Source organism: Malus domestica, chromosome 03 (genome assembly GCF_042453785.1).
Source record: "Malus domestica chromosome 03, GDT2T_hap1".
In the NCBI taxonomy this organism is placed as follows: Eukaryota; Viridiplantae; Streptophyta; class Magnoliopsida; order Rosales; family Rosaceae; genus Malus; species Malus domestica.
The window spans coordinates 22,845,344-22,861,966 of NC_091663.1; the positions used below are offsets into that span (position 1 = coordinate 22,845,344).

Consider the following 16,623-nt stretch of genomic DNA (forward strand, 5'->3'; position numbering starts at 1 on the left):
TCTGTTCTTTAAGCATTTACCCCTTCTTACTAATGTGTTCATTTGCCTAGTAAGCCTTGTGTGGTGTTTCATACTAACTCTGTAGGACATAATATTTTGGTATGGAACACGCAATTTAAGGGAGGCAAACCTAAGGTCGGGGATTAAAAATACCACTAGAGCATAGTACAATTCGCTCCCGTTAGTTTTGTTGCAGCATTATCCTTTTCTCAAAATTACATCATCGTGACCCTTATTTAAGTTAAAGATGAGCAAAGCATATGGTGAAGTTTTCTGAGATTGAAGATGGAGAAGCTTGGATTCGGTGGGAGTTGGATTGATTTTAGGGAACTTTAATGAAAAGCATCTGGTACTGTTCACTTTAACGAAAAACCACATTTTTACACTAAAAAGTCAATCCTGTTACTATTCACTTTACGCTTTATTTTGTCCTTATCATTAAAACTCAAAGTTTTCAAGCTCTTTTCATTAGTTTTCCTTTGATTTTATGATGATGTTACAGGAGTTTCCTACTCCTTGCTAGTGACGTCTCCACAGGTTACTTAACACCCTTCCGTGGTCTCCGACACTTATAATCCCCCTTCCCTCCTGCAATGTGCTGAAGGACTTGCAAGTTTGGTCATTAAGGGTCCGTTTGGTACGTTGTATAGGACATGTTATGAGCTTTTAAAATGGAATTAAATCTTAAGATCGTTGTTATGGGCTGCCATGGTTGATGGAGCTTTTGCAGGCCGAAATGAATTGATGTGCGTTTTGAGTTGGATTTGGGATATAGCCATGTCAATCATAGATTTGAGTGTCATTTGCAACATAGACAAGAAAAATATTTCTTATAACCATTTTTCTATCTCTACACAATCGTGTTTATTCATGTCACTTAATTCTTCTTTTTTTCATTTATTCAATTCAAAGGTGTTGAAATGGAAAGTAGTAAATAGGGTAAAATATCACAAATAGAGTGAAATCTGTATTTGGTGGATTATCCTAAAATTTGACAACTCCTTTCCACTGCGTCTGCCTCTGTTTAGCTGCAAAGGATCCCACAACCAAGAGTTTCCAAGAAAGATAAACTAAGACACGTGGCAACAACCCGTTGGCCATAATATTTATGTCGATAAGGAAGTGGATGATGGTCTTCCAAGAAACACAGACTCTTGCCGCTTTGGACTTTAAACCAGCTCAGAATTCACTTCACTCGTACTTCAAGTCAGATAGAACGATAGAAAGAGGCAAAAACTAAAAGCTAACATTTGCAGCGATGGCATCCATGACCATGACAGCCGCCTCATTCCTGACTGCAGGCTCAGCCTCAACCATCGCCAAACCTTCAACTCCCAGCCGCCGGAGCCTCGTCGTGGCCAAGGCCGCAGCCAGAACCTCAGAGGGGGAAACAAAGAAGGAAGGGAGCAGCAACAGCAGTGGAAGGAGGGACTTGATGTTTGCGGCTGCGGCTGCGGTGGCCAGCTCTCTTGCCAAGGCTGCCTTGGCGGATGAGCCAAAGAGGGGGACCAAAGAAGCCAAGGAGAAGTATGCTCCTGTTTGCGTCACCATGCCAACTGCTCGTATCTGTCGCAACTGAGGAAACCACTACGTACTTTCATTTTCTTTGATTCAGTCACGCATGGTGGTTGTATTATAATTGTCGTACAACTTTTGTATGATGCTCTTGTAATTTTTGTTGGGTCAACCCTGTTAATCTGCAAGCCTTCTTCCTCTTCTCTTATTACGTGTTTATGTGACACAACGGTGCGAAATAGAGAGGCTGGTAGCTCAAGTAGTTAAAACGCCTCTAAACCAAGATCTTGAGTTAATATCGCTTTTATATTAAACAAACACCACCATATAGAGGTTCTGGAATCAAATTCACTATTTTAGGTACTGAAAAAAGATTAGTTCTATCGTCTAACTATGGAATTAAGATCCAATCCAATATTGCAAACCGAAGCGTTGGAAGCGCACGTCGCTTGATGAGAGAGAGACCGATGATATACAACTGTGATAGGCAAGTTTTATACCAGGTCCAGGTATGCCCAAAACACCTCAGTGAAGAAACAAACTGCGAGTATGTGCAACTCAGTAGTAAGGTCACACATACAAATCCTCCGTTGTCCAGCAGCTTCGCATAACATACATTCTAACTTCTTTTTTTTCTTTTGGATTGAGAGTCCGTCGAAAACATGTGAACAATCTAAACAGCCGAAAACCGAGATTTTATTAAACCATAACAATAACTAAGGATCAGGATTTTAGCCCGAATACAGGAAACACAATCCAAGCTAATTATACAACTCGGTCCAAGAAAAATCACAAGACGCAAAACTTTCATACAAAATAATTCCAAATCCAGTACCCCTAATTCGTTCCTTTTGTTACCGAAGAGTAACAGCTTGGAGAGAGAATCAGGGACATTGTCCATCATTCGCCTTGGCAACTTTGCCCGGCAGCATCAAAGACTGCAGAACAATGTTCGTTGCAAAATCATTGGCTTTTCCCATTTTTCTGGGAAACAACAAAATTGCGAATAACTTCCATTGCTAACTGGTGAGCATTCTTATTCTGCAGCTTTGCAAGCTCATCCACAGCTTCATACGTCTCCTTATCAGCAAAAAGTTTCAAGTTGTAACGTGCTGGTGACGCCTCTGGCCCTTCCCATTTGTTAACCAACTCTTGAAGTTTTTCAAATCCCTGACAACAATACCAATTAGAGTCACAACCATAGATTAAACCAGTATTTGAGATTAAACCACCACCTTCATCCTTGGAGGGCCTAAATATAATCTTATAATCTTATTTTACAACTTACCAAGCGGTTTGTGAAGTCGCCGAATGACTCTTTAGATTGTCGTTTACGTTTCCAGTAATAAAACAAAGGTTCGAAAACCTTTTCAAGGTCTTGAACCTTGACCTTGTTCATGAAGGATTTTGCGATTGAGGTTTGATTGGGTGTTCCTCCAAGCCAGATCTATTTGAACACAAGCAGAGAAATGAAAAAAAACGCTCAGTTGCTTTCTTGATAATCTGGACTTGAGCACGACCAATATTGCGACAGGTGTGCTGGAATTTGAATTACCTGATAGCTATTTGGACCATCACCAACTAGTCCAAGTTCAGCCATGTATGGCCTAGCACAACCATTAGGGCATCCGGTAATCCTTATAACTAGTGATTCATTGTACTTCAGACCAACCTGAAATCCAAAAGTAATATTTACCACATGCAATCTAATTCATTAACAATAAATGATCTTGATTTTCCACCTTTTGTTAGTGTTTAGTGGAACGTGCTTGTTATTATGGTAATACCTTCTCAAATACTGCTCGAACCCGCTTTAGAATGTCAGGTATACCTCGTTCAGCTTCAGTAATTGCCAGTGGGCATAGTGGGAAGGCTGGGCATGCCATGGCAGTTAAGTTGAGGGGGTCTACAAGCCTAGGATGCTGCCACAATTGGAACTGATCAGTATTATCCCCATCTCTGAAAAATCAGAACCTCAGTACATTTTTTTTTTTGGGGAAAAGAATACCCAAAGAACATTTTTATAATAGACACAACAAGTCTCAAACAGTTCAAGTAAACTAAGAACAAATAAGTTAAACTAAGTTTTCTTAAGTCCCGATCACTCTCCGAGTTTAAAAGATTCAAACAGAATAAAGAAAGATATCCCATGAGATCAATGGAGCCTACACGATTTTACCCTCTAAATCCTATCATAAAATCATTTGCAGCATACTATATTAATGCAAAAAGCAGTAGAAGAATCAACATCTAACGCAAAATAATTCACAGCATCATTCCAGATGGACAGCATGGCAGGTGAATCAGACACGCCATCCTACTGAGTTGTAAAGGTTCACTTGGCAGTGAAATTTATTTCACAGATTAGGAGTAAAAAAAAAAAAAAAAACACATCTTACCAGCAGCCCGGCTTTTGCAAGAACTGTGGTGATGGGACGCTTCCATGCACTGCGAATATCACATAATATGATGTTTTGGTTTGGTGTGAGCCTTATACTCAAATTATACTTTTCTATAACCTCTCTTAATGCCTGCTTCATAACTCCCCCAATCCGACCATTATCGACATGAAGCCCACAATAATAACTGCCGTCACCCTATCAAATAAAGATATAAATAGTCAGGACACAGCGCTTTGCGATATGAAACATAAGACGGAATCAAAGACATTCAATTCTATATGTGAAAACCAACAGAACGAACCTGCTTGTGCCATCCCAAGTGACCTTTGAATTCCCACTCCGGCAACTCACGGAAAGGCTCAAATTTCTTTCCGTAATACTGTTCCACTACACTTCTGAACTTTTCAATCCCCCATGAGCTGATCAAATATTTCATTCTACTATACCTCCGATCATCTCTTCTCCCATTTTCACGTTGTGTAACAACTATAGCCTTAATGGCATATAGGATATCCTCTTTAGGGATATAACCCAATGGCTCAGCTAGACGGGGAAAGGTGGATTCCATCCTATGTGTCCTTCCCATACCACCACCAACCTGCAGAGGAAATAATCAGAAATCATGTTTTGTGGAGAAAATTAGCTCAAATATAAACGTTAGAGCATAACTTCATCTTACATATAGGTTGAACCCTTGAGGCTCCCCCTTATCATCAGTAACAACCACAACACCAATATCATTTGTGAGAATATCCACTGAGTTGTCTGTTGGCACCGTAACTGCAACTTTAAACTTCCTGGGCAAGAACTGAGTTCCATAAATGGGCTCGGGTGAATCAGGGAAGTTTGTTCCATGAGTATTATCATTGCGGACCTTTGTTACTTCAGGAGGTTCTGCGGTCAGGAACTTCTCTCCATCCACCCACACATCATAGTAAAATCCAGACTGTGGAGTCAGCAATGCTGCAATGTTCTCTGCAGTCTGCTGTGCACAAAGATAATCCTTTCTTTGTATTGGAGCAGGAGGAGCAAGAACGTTTCTGTTAAGATCGCCACAGGCGCCAAGAGTTGAACCCATGCTTCTAATGATACTACTCATTACAGTCTTTAGATCCTTTTTCAGAACCCCATGGAGCTGAAACGTCTGTCTTGTGGTCAAACGAAGGGTACCAATTCCAAACTGATCGGCAAGATCATCCATGGTCAAGTACAGTTGGTTTGACACTTTCCCACAAGGGTTTTTGGTACGAAGCATAAACGAGTAGGACCTTCCACCACGTTCATCTCGGTTATATTGTTGATAACTCCCATGGAACTTAATGAGTTGTGTAGCAGCCTCATTAATGTTCGGGGCATCCGTCAAAATCTCTTCATCAAGAGGGTATCGTATGAAATTGCTCTGTTCTTTGAATATCTCAACCTTACTCCGCTTCGTCTCAGGCTTTGCCGGCTGCAAAACACAGAACCTATGAAAACAAGCACATTTCCTATAAACAACTAACAACAAGCAATCTAACTAGCATTCGTTACGCATTTTCCCCTCGGGGCCTAATGTTTCGCCACCAATTGACGAAAACTCAAGAAAGTAATGCATTTGATGGAGATTTGATGAACTTAAATAATTTTTGTAATAATCAAGCATAAAAATAGCCAAAAAAAATGCTTTACTTGTTCTAGTTTAAATTGAATAATTCACATTAACCCATGTTTTGATAACTCGGTAAACAATTTTGACAGTGACGGCTGCAGTAATTTACAAAATTAAATTCAAATAATGAAAGCCCCAATCGGCCAAACATTTGAATCAAAGTGCTTAAATTGAACCACATTTTGGCTCAATCTCTCACAAAAGTACATTAATTTATCATCTTTCTTACAATTATTCATTTTCTCGCATTTTCTAAGCAAACAAACAGATGCCAAACAAAACAGAGGGAGGATCAGGAGTTCGAAAACGCACCGTAGCGACGGCTCGAATGAGCGAAGAGGAAGAAAAGGAGGAGAGAGGCACGTGTCGGCTTCTGGTGAGGCCAAGCGAGTTTGTTGAGCGCAGCCCCTGGTACCTCCCAATCTGCACCTTCGGCTCCGCCAGAACCGCCGTGTTCGCACCTCCGAACGGCGTCGTCGTCATACCAACCAAAACGACTGCGCTTCGAGATGTTTAGGAGTTCTGAGAGTGAGTTAGAGAGAGAGAGAGAGCGAGAGAGCGAGATATAAGCTGTTGAGAAGCGTTGTGGGGATTGAGTGGTGAAGGAAGTGGAGGCAAAAGCCGCCTTTTCTTTTTATTTTTTTATTTCGCACTCTGAAATTTTTCTATATTATTTGTGTTTTTCTAAGATTTTGTCGTACGCGCTGACGCGAAATTTCACGTGCCTACCACGGGAACTGAGGAGAGATGTTACGCGCCGGAGGCGGAGGAGTGGGGCGCGTGGAGTTTATCTTACAGAAATGCGAAAGCAGAGTTTGATACCTGGACGGAATTGTGTGTTTTTTCGGGTTTCCAATTTTACCATGGTTAAATGTAGAATGGCAACGAGGTGAATTGGGTTCGGATATATCATTCCTATACCCAAATTCGATTATTTCTGAATTCAAAATCGTAGACTGAACAGATTTTCTCTATAATCAAACTTGTCTGGTAATGGATTTTTCATCGAAAAACGGTTTTCCCTTTATAATATTATTTATATCATTAATTAAATAAAGAATTTTAAATAAAAACGATATGAAATAAATAGTTTTTAATAATACATTTGATACAATGCATCTAATAAGTAATATTAAATATTTATGTTACCAAGAAAACATTTACACTCTTAAAAATTATAAACATATAGTTTAAGGAAAACTAATAAAAAGAACTTTAAAATTTTGCATTTTAATAAAAAAATTATCCAATAATTTTATTTAATGATAAGAACAAGAAAAATAAAAATAAAATATCAAACAAAGCGCCACACGTTCTCGCATGCGCAGATTGGGCCTACATTCTTCTCTTTACCCTAAATAAAACCCTAGAGACCTTGATCAACAACTTGTGGGTGTGGTTTATTTATTTGTTAAAGGGTTAATCTCAATTTACTATTCTTGGTTTTCAACATTTGGTAGATATAGTATTTTTCATTCCATAAAGGTATTTTAAGTCAAAATTTTGGGACAATTTCATCATCCATTAAGATTGCTGTTAAGTCAGCCGTTAATTGATGACATGATATCTACATGAATACTGACCGGGTGTTACATATCAATTTGGCTCCACTTCAACATTAAAAATTTTAAAAAGCTTTTTTTTTATCACTTGAAAAAAAAAATCCTTTTGTTACTGTCGTTCGATCTGCCCCTCATTCCTCCCTCCCCAATCCCCTCCTCCATTCTCTCCTCCGCGCTAGATGGATAGTCAGATGTGCAAAACCCTAGGAAATTACCTTCTCTTCTGTCTCTCTGTTATGTGCAAAACACTTGGACTTAAATCGATGATGGGTGATGGTTTCCCCGGACTCGCTTTGGACTTGGATCGATGATGGGTGGGACGCGGAGGAGAGAAGGGATGAGGGGATTAGAAAGGGAGAGAGGGCCAGATCTAACGACAGTAACAAAAAGTTTTTTTTTTTTTTTCAAGTGATAAAAGAAAGTTATTTTTAGTTTTAATTTTTTTTTTAATATTGAAGTGGGGCCAGATTGACACGTGACCTCCAGTCAATGTTCACGTAGACGACCTGTCACCAATTAACGGCTGACTTAACAGCAACCTTAACGAATGTATGAAACTGTCCTAAAATTTTGACTTCAGGTACCATTCTAGGATGAAATTTTTTTTATGTACCAGATGTTTAAAATCAAGAAACTTGAGAGTCGTAAACTGAGATCATAAAATATGAGTTTTAAATAGTGTAGTACTCATATTCAGTTCAGAAAATAATCAGTTTCATAAATAGTCAGGTTAAGTTTAAGAAATAGTGATACTATCAGTGCTTAGTTTAAAAAAATAGTGGTAGTACATGTGTTCAGTTTCAAAAATAGTCAGTGCATGCCAACTTGTGTTCAATTTCCGAAATAGTGCCTGTATTTAGTTTCAAAAATAGTGTAGTACCCGTGTTCAATTTTAGAATTAATGTAATATTCGTGTTTATTAGTTTAATTTTCAAAAATAGTACCGTTCAGTAGTTTCCAAAATAGTGTAGTATCGTTCAGTTTCAGAAACAGTGCATTACCATTCAGTTTCAGAAACAATGTGTATTATTAGTTTTCTATTTTATTTATTATTATATTATTTTTTAATCCTTTTTCATTAATTTAAATCTTTTTCATTAAAGTTTAAGCCATTTTGTCATTTTCCTTTAAATTTAAGTTATTTTTTATTAAATAAATTTTGACCAAATGTTTTTCATTAAAGCTCCCTATAATTTATACTATTAATGATCTAAAAGAAAATAATTAATTTTTATATTTAATAGAGCATGATTTTTAACAACTCCTTTCCATATAATAAATATTTATATTTTTTATTACTAAATGAAACGTTGTGGTTTTGGGTATGGGCTTGAGGCATCCCTTTTAACCATAAATCGAACTCGAAACCAAAAAACTTACTTGACGGTTACCCATAACTGTATTGTTCGAATCGGTTACTCTTGGGGATCAAATTTGGCAGGTTAAATTGCCATCCCTAAATGTGGCTATGGTTATCGATAAAGTGGTTGGGTCAGATCCAACCTACAACTTTGAGGTCTTGAGAAATGCTAAGGAGACCTTCTCAAATTGAGATTTTTTATGTACTATTCGCCGTCTCATGTTTTTAACATAATATTTTATAATATTACATGAAATGGTGTGGAGACCGATGCATCCATATTATACCATGTATTTTACCCTAATCTTAGTATTAATTTATTGGTTATTTTGGTAGAATTATATTTTGTTATATATTTTCAATGTAGGACATTCGACTTTCTCTAGAGGAAAAAGTGATCAAACGGGTGAATTTTGGAGTGATTCCACTTGGAGGACGTTCGTGTGCCTTTCAAGATGATTGTAACAAAATTCCAGATTTTTCTACCAAGCTGTTTGACCGTGGCGATGAAATTAAAGCCCAGCGCACAGCTTTCCCAGATTGACGTTTCTGGACATTTTGGGTATTTTAGAGGTCAAGATGGGGTATTTTGAGGAAGATTCCTTCTGAGAATTTGTAGGGGACGTCTCCAGATTTCAAAAGAGACCTTTTGGGACTGAATCAGAGTTGATTTGGTTGTTCAAAAGTCTGATTTTCTGAGAACTCCGAATTCTAGTTCAAATAGGAAACCTTTTATTTTCTGTTTTAGCATTTAATTATGTTTCCTAGTTTTATCTGAGACTTTTCAAGGCAGGGTTTTATTTTCTAGTAGTATAAATAAGGCTTGTTAGCCATTAAGGTTCTCTACCCAACATTGAGGGAAGAGAATGCAGTCACTAGTTGGAGAATTACTTTTGACAATTCAAGTTTATTTTCTAAGTGTTTTATATCCTTTTTCTATTTCAATAAATTCCTTTTGTTTTATGGTTATTCGTAACTAATTTATGTTTGCTAGGGCGATGCCTTGAGTCTTAGCATGAATATATAGTTTTTATTTAATTGCTTATTGTTGTAAACATTCCTAGAATATGTATGATTGTGTAAATCCTAGATTAGATTTGATTCTAGTTATCCTTTCCTATTACAACTTGTATTACATGGAGGAGAAGAAATATCTTCTCTCCCTTTACTACTATAAATAAAGGCACAATGTAGGAAGGATAATGTAGGAAGGATAACAACACACACATTCCCCTACAATTCTACAAACACACATCTCTCTTCTCTCTCCCACTGCCGCCGGCCCTCTCTATTTTGTTAGATAAAAATAGACCACAACACGTTATCAGCACGCTTCTACCGCTGCGCTTAGGAATCTAACGTTGGAGATTTTTTTTCTGCATCAAACCAGTTCATCCATATCATCACACAATCAGGTTCTTTCCAAACAACGGCTTTTAACTCAATATTTTGCAAGCCCTGATAGCATGAATATTCACCATGATGCATGACCCAACTTTACGTTTAACGTATTTTAGATTCTACATAAATTGTGTATGCTTCATAACCAAAATTGCTACAATTATGTGAATTTGATATTTGCCATGAATTGAATCTTACATATGTACATGCATTGAAACTATTATTTGCATATGCATCAACGTAAATATGTGATTCATTAGAATTATACATGCATATAATATAATTGAATTAAAAATAAAATAAAATAAAAAAATTTTGCGATTGGGGAATTAGGGTTCTGTTCGAACCCGTGCACTTGCACCATGCAAGCCACAAGCCACCAGGCCCGCAGCCTGCGATGGCCCAACTCATCCCCCATGCTTTCCCGAGCTGAGAACCAATCCTGGAGCCACGGCTCCAGGCCCAACACCCAGACCCGACGCCCAGAAGGTGTCGCCACCCATGAAATCGTCAACCAACATGGCCTGCAGCCATGCCCAGTTACCCCCGACAACCTGCAGTCGTCCCCGACGAATTTTTGATTTTTTTTAAAATTATAATCGAATTTCTAGGGTTTTACAATGAATATCGAGATTTTTTTCAAATCTCCGTTCACCCCCATGGTCACCATGACTCAAATCGAGTCTTAAACAACACCCTGACTGACACCAGAAGCGCCAGGTCCGGTGTTTTTCTCCGGCGACACACACCCAGCACTCGCTGGGGTGTTTGATCCTAAAAACCCGAGCCCTAGTGGGCTCCTGTCCCTTGGCCTGCATCAGCGCCCTTTGGGCTGGCTGCTGCTCTGAGATGTCATGGCCCAGCCCGTGCGGGAAAAAAAAAAAAATTTTTTTTTTTGGCTCGCCTGAAGCGACCCGTGAGAAAAAAAAAGAAATTTTTTTTTGGGGCTGCACACAGCAGCCCATTCCCCTTGCCCATGTCTCCCCGTGAGCTCCATGTGCCACCCGTGGGCTTTGCCTATATTTTTAGGCCCCGAGATTTTATTATTTAATATTTTTAAATAATATGGGTTTTTATATTCTCACCCACACTTTAATTTGGCCTCGAAGACCAAATAAATTAATTCAATTATCATTATACAATATTTTTGCATATATTTGTTGCATATTTGTTTGCATATATATTTGTGTTTGCCTGCAGGAATATATGAACCTGAAGTTCATAATTACTTTGAAACCCGAAGTTTCTTATAAACATGCCTTGTTTGAAAACCTGAAGTTTTCTCTTACACATATCACCCATGAAAACTCGAAGTTTTTCATGCAAAATTAAACCAATACATGTCTATTAGAACCTGTATGTTCTACTCCTATGTGAATGGATTGATTTTTCTCCATTACACTAACCACATCTTGTCCATCTATTTGTGATAGGAACATGTCGAATTTGAACAAACTCGACTTCACCGCTTTGGAGGTCTCTGGAAGGAACTACCTCAAGTGGGTTCAAGATGTGAAGCTCCACCTCACTGCCAAGAACTTGCGTCCTGTTATTGAAGAAACAACAACTGAACCTGTTGGCGAAGCTGAAAAAGCTACTGCTATGATCTTCATCCGAAGACATATTCATGACGCTCTGCAAACTGAGTACCTTGCTGAGGAGGATCCACGTGCATTATGGGTCGCTTTGGCTGATCGTTTCGATCACCAAAAGGACATATTCTTGCCTGAAGCAAGACACGACTGGCAGCACTTGCGCTTCCAAGACTTTAAGTCTGTGAATGAATATAATTCTGAAGTTTGTCGAATCCGATCACTTCTCAAGTTTTGCAATGAAACTTTGACTGAAGAGGATATCCTGGAGAATACCTACTCAACATTCTCTGCTTCTAATATTGTCCTGTAGCAACAATATAGAGCTCAGAAGTTCACTAAGTTCTCGGATTTGATCTCTGTTTTACTTCTTGCTGAAAAGCAGAACTAGCTGTTGATGAAGAATCATCAAGCTCGACCTACTGGGGATACTGCTGTGCCTGAAGCACATTATAGCACTAATCAGCACCCAAAACGCCAAAAGAGGCATGGTACGGGCGGCCAGAAGCCATCCCACCAAGGTCAACAGAGTCAAGGCTCATCCAAGGGAGGAAACAAAGCCCAGAAGCGCCTAAACCTCGCTCCTAAGGCCCCGAACTTCAAGAATAAGGGCAAAGCACTTGCCACAATGAATGACGATATGTGCTATCGTTGTGGTTCAAAGGACCATTGGTCCCGTATTTGCCGTGCTCCCAAGAAGGTTGTAGATGAATATCATTCTCGTCGTAAGAAGTTTGAATCAAAGTTCATGCAAGTGGACGAACCGGAGACTACAAAGATGGAGGTTTCTGACTTTCAGGAGGATACCACTCCTATGGAAGATTAGAATCTTAGACATAGACTTTTTTTTAGTTGAAAGAAGACAATTGGGGCCGAATTCCACATAGTGGCCGCACCCCACCTTGTTTTTTGGTTGATTTTGAACAATTTTCCTTTATGTTTTGGATTATTAGTTGGCGATTTATTTTGGATATTCAGTTTTAATCCTTGAATAAATGAAATTATTTTGAATTGATACTTGTTTTTATAAACTTTTATGCATGTGACCAATTCAAATTAATTTTTCATTCTAGGTATGACTAGTGGGAAAGTTAGTTGTCTGGCAGATAGTGCAACCGCACATACTGTTTTGCGCGAACGCATCTATTTCACTAACTTCGTATCTAAGAATGCACCTCTGACAACCCTCTCAGGCCCATTCAACCTGATAGAAGGATACGGTAAGGCACGTCTAATGTTGTCCAATGGTACAATCTTGACCATTGCTGAGGCACTCTATTCTCCATGTTCCGGAAGAACGTTACTAAGTTTCAAGGACATTAGAGATAATAATTACCACGCTTAAATCCACGTAGAAAACGGAGTTGAATTTCTGTGCGTAACTTCCTACGAATATGGCCAGAAGCGTATTCTAGAGAAGATGAAGCGTAACCCGAGTGGTCTGTATACTACGACCATACACCCCATCGAATGCCACTATGTGGCCGGCCCTACCACAGGGACCGCGCACGAAATTACACTTTGGCATGATCGTTTGGGACATCCTGGATGAATAGCGATGCGCCGTATCCTCAAAACTTCACACGGGCATCCACTAACCCGAAGCTTAGGTTCGATCCATGAAATCGCATGTCAAACATGTTCTATGGGAAAGCTTATTACTAAGCCTTCTTATGACAAGATTTGTTCGAATCCTCCCATTTTTCTACAACGGATTCAGGGGGACATTTGTGGACCGATTCAACCTCCCTGCGGACCATTTAGATATTTGATGGTTTTGGTTGACGCTTCTACACGTTGGTCACACGTGTGCTTGTTGTCCACAAGGAACGCTGCATTCTCCAAACTGTTGGCTCATGTTATCAAGCTCAGGGCTCACCATCCTGATTATCCGATCAAATCTATTCGATTAGATAATGCTGAAGAATTCACATCTAAAACTTTTGATGACTATTGCATGTCGGTTGGGGTTGAAGTTGAACATCCTGTACCCCATGTTCACACCCAGAACGGCCTGGTAGAGGCTTTCATTAAGCGTTTACAAATGATTGCTCGATCATTGGTCATACGTACCAAGCTCCCGATCGCTGCTTGGGGCCATGCAATATTGCACGCAGCAAAGTTGGTTCGCCTGAGGCCTGTTGCGACACAACCATTTAGTGCCCTTCAGTTGGTCACCGGATGCGAACCCGACATATCGCATCTGCACGTTTTTGGTTGTGCGGTCTATGTGCCGATTTCGCCGCCCTTACGTACAAAAATGGGGCCTCAGTGAAGGATGGGAATCTATGTCGGATATGATTCTCCTTCGATTATTCGTTACTTAGAACCTTTGACAGACGATCTGTTTACCGCTCATTTCGTGGATTGTCCCTTCTATGAGACAGTCTTCCCGCCGTTAGGGGGAGATAAGAACGTCAACGTTCCGAATGAACAACGCGAATTATCATGGACGACTCCCACTTTGTCTCATTTAGATCCCCGCACCGCTCAGTCTGAAGTTGAAGTGCAGCGCATATTAGATCTCCAGAGCATAGCTCAGAGCATGCCAAATGCTTTCACCGATCTAGTGCGCGTGACAAGATCACATATTCCAGCAGCGAATACGCCTGCAAAGATAGATGTACCAAATGTACGATGGACTACCCTCCTGGAAGCCCGGGACGCCAATTCTGGTGATCCACGTACATTAGCGGCTAGCCAATCATCTGCCTCTACACAAAAACGTGGCAGACCCCTTGGTTCAAAGGATTCACACCCCCGGAAGAGGAAAACCACGGCACAAGGTCCTGAAGAGCCTACTGTGAATCTGACTATCGCTTACTCATTTTACCCAACTCATGAGGAAATTCTAGATTATGGAAGCGTCCTTGAAGAGATGAATCCTCCTCTCGAGAATCGTGAGATTTCGGTCTATTATGCTAGCTTAGATGATGTGTGGCGTAGAAATGAGATGATTGTCGACGATGCATTAGCATTTGCAGTAGCTACTGAGATCATGTTGAGCGATGACATTGAACCGCGTTCCGTTGATGAATGTCGACCTAGAGCTGATTGGTCAAACTGGAAACAAGCAATCCAAGTCGAACTTGATTCACTTACGAAACGTAAGGTGTTTGGACCTGTAGTTCCTACTCCTCCACATGTGAAGCCCGTTGGCTACAAGTGGGTTTTCGTTCGGAAGCGTAATGAGAAGAACGAAATTGTGCGTTACAAAGCTCGTCTTGTAGCACAAGGTTTCTCACAACGCCCCGGGATTGACTATGACGAAACTTACTCACCCGTTATGGATGTGATTACTTTTCGATACCTTATCAGTTTGGTAGTTTCCAAAAAACTGGATATGCAGCTGATGGACGTAGTAACCGCGTATCTCTATGGGGATCTTGATACGAAAATTTATATGAAAGTTCCCGAAGGACTTACATTGACTGGTTCAAATATTTCCAAACCCCGGAACACGCTCTCAATTCGGCTGAGGCGTTCACTATACAGTTTGAAACAATCCGGAAGAATGTGGTATAACCGTCTGAGTGAGTATTTGACTAGTCAGGGATACGTGAACAATGAACTATGCCCTTGTGTGTTCATTAAGAAGTCACATTCCGGATTTGCGATTGTTGCAGTATATGTCGATGACATGAATCTCATCGGAACTCCTGAAGAGCTCGCGAGAGCTGCTTTGCACCTGAAGTCGGAATTTGAGATGAAAGATCTAGGAAATACTTGATACTGTCTCGGTCTCGAGATAGAGCATTGTTCGGATGGAATCTTAGTACATCAATCGAACTACACCCAGAAGGTGTTGCGCCGTTTTAATGAGGATAAAGCGAAGTCTTCGAGTACTCATATGGTCGTTCGTACGCCAGATGCAAAGCGAGATCCCTTCCGTCCGAAGGAGGATGATGAAGAGATTTTAGAGCCTGAAGTTCCTTATCTAAGTGCGATAGGCACTTTATTGTACTTAGATCAATGCACTAGACCCGACATCTCATTCGCTGTTAATCTTTTGGCAAGATACAGCAATGCACCAACACGCAGACATTGGACTGGCGTGAAAGACATCTTCCGTTACCTTAAAGGTACTACGAATTTGGGCTTATTCTATCCCTACAAATCCTCGAGTGATGCCGCACCCTATGCTCATCGGGTTGATTCTCGCCTTGTTGGTTATGCCAACGCTGGATACTTATCGGATCCGCACAAGGCGCGTTCTCAAACGGGTTATGTCTTTACCGTTGGAGGCACCGCAATATCTTGGAGGTCAACTAAACAGACCTTAGTTGCCACTTCGTCTAACCATGCTAAAATTCTCGCCTTACATGAAGCAACTCGGGAATGCTTTTGGTTGAGAGCAGTAATGGGCCATATTCGAAGCTCCTGTGATCTTTATCCCACCGTTAATGCCCCGACGATGATTTTTGAAGACAACGCAGCTTGCATCGAACAGCTCAAGAAGGGTTACATCAAAGGAGACAACACCAAGCATATTGCGCCAAAGTTCTTCTTTACACATCAACAACAAGAGCATCAGAAGATTGAAGTCACGCAAATCCGATCACAAGACAATCTGGCCGATCTCTTCACCAAATCACTACCGAAGGCGACGTTTCAGAAGCTTGTTCATGGAATTGGTATGCGTAAACTTTCTGAGTTGTAACTTTGCTATTTCTCTTTGGAATTATGTCAAACTCAAGGGGAGTATCTTCTGGATACTTGCTTGATCTTAATGTACTCTTTTCCCTTACGATTAGGAGCATTTTTCCCACTGGGTTTTTGCTACCTAACTAGGTTTTAACGAGGCACCCACCTTGGGCTGGTCATATCCCTGATGACGTCCTGTAGACGTTTCTTTTGACTTTGCATTTCTCACGCATTTTTCCTTAGACTATGGATTTTGTCCCTACTTGGGTTTTTGCCATAACCTTAGGGTTTTTTTTTGTGAGACTTACTACTTATGCAAGTTCCTACCTTATTGAGAATAAGCGTTGTTCCTTGGAATCAGTGCCAATGAGTCGACTTCCTCAACTTCTGCATGATGCTAAATCTACCTTAAGTATTTGCACACTCAAGGGGGAGTGTTGTAAACATTCCTAGAATATGTATGATTGTGTAAATCCTAGATTAGATTTGATTCTAGTTA

General features: G+C 40.1%; 2 protein-coding genes across 2 annotated transcripts; one reads left to right on the forward strand and one right to left on the reverse strand.

The window, feature by feature from the left end:
• Positions 1 to 952: 952 nt before the first annotated feature.
• On the forward strand, positions 953 to 1,723 carry LOC103431728 (photosystem II 5 kDa protein, chloroplastic-like). The gene has a single exon (XM_008369901.4). The coding sequence runs from the start codon at positions 1,259 to 1,261 to the stop codon at positions 1,577 to 1,579; it is 321 nt and encodes a 106-aa protein (XP_008368123.1). The 5' UTR covers positions 953 to 1,258; the 3' UTR covers positions 1,580 to 1,723.
• Positions 1,724 to 2,189: 466 nt separating this feature from the next.
• LOC103425298 (sulfite reductase [ferredoxin], chloroplastic-like) lies at positions 2,190 to 6,220 on the reverse strand. The gene is made up of 8 exons (XM_008363386.4): positions 5,878 to 6,220; positions 4,597 to 5,367; positions 4,219 to 4,515; positions 3,915 to 4,112; positions 3,303 to 3,437; positions 3,071 to 3,187; positions 2,804 to 2,962; positions 2,190 to 2,685 (listed from the first exon to the last, which is right to left on the reverse strand). The coding sequence occupies exons 1-8, from the start codon at positions 6,046 to 6,048 to the stop codon at positions 2,479 to 2,481; spliced, it is 2,055 nt and encodes a 684-aa protein (XP_008361608.3). The 5' UTR covers positions 6,049 to 6,220; the 3' UTR covers positions 2,190 to 2,478.
• Between the last annotated feature and the right edge of the window lie 10,403 nt (positions 6,221 to 16,623).

Excerpts from the sequence above, each read along its gene's own strand:
- LOC103425298 (XM_008363386.4), bottom strand. The coding sequence starts at position 6,048 with ATGACGACGACGCCGTTCGGAGGTGCGAACACGGCGGTTCTGGCGGAG. Across the intron at positions 4,516-4,596 it reads CTCAAGGGTTCAACCTATAT|GTTGGTGGTGGTATGGGAAG; the intron begins GTAAGATGAAGT and ends TTTCCTCTGCAG. Across the intron at positions 3,438-3,914 it reads TTGCAAAAGCCGGGCTGCTG|CATCCTAGGCTTGTAGACCC; the intron begins GTAAGATGTGTT and ends CAATTGTGGCAG.
- LOC103431728 (XM_008369901.4), top strand. The coding sequence starts at position 1,259 with ATGGCATCCATGACCATGACAGCCGCCTCATTCCTGACTGCAGGCTCA.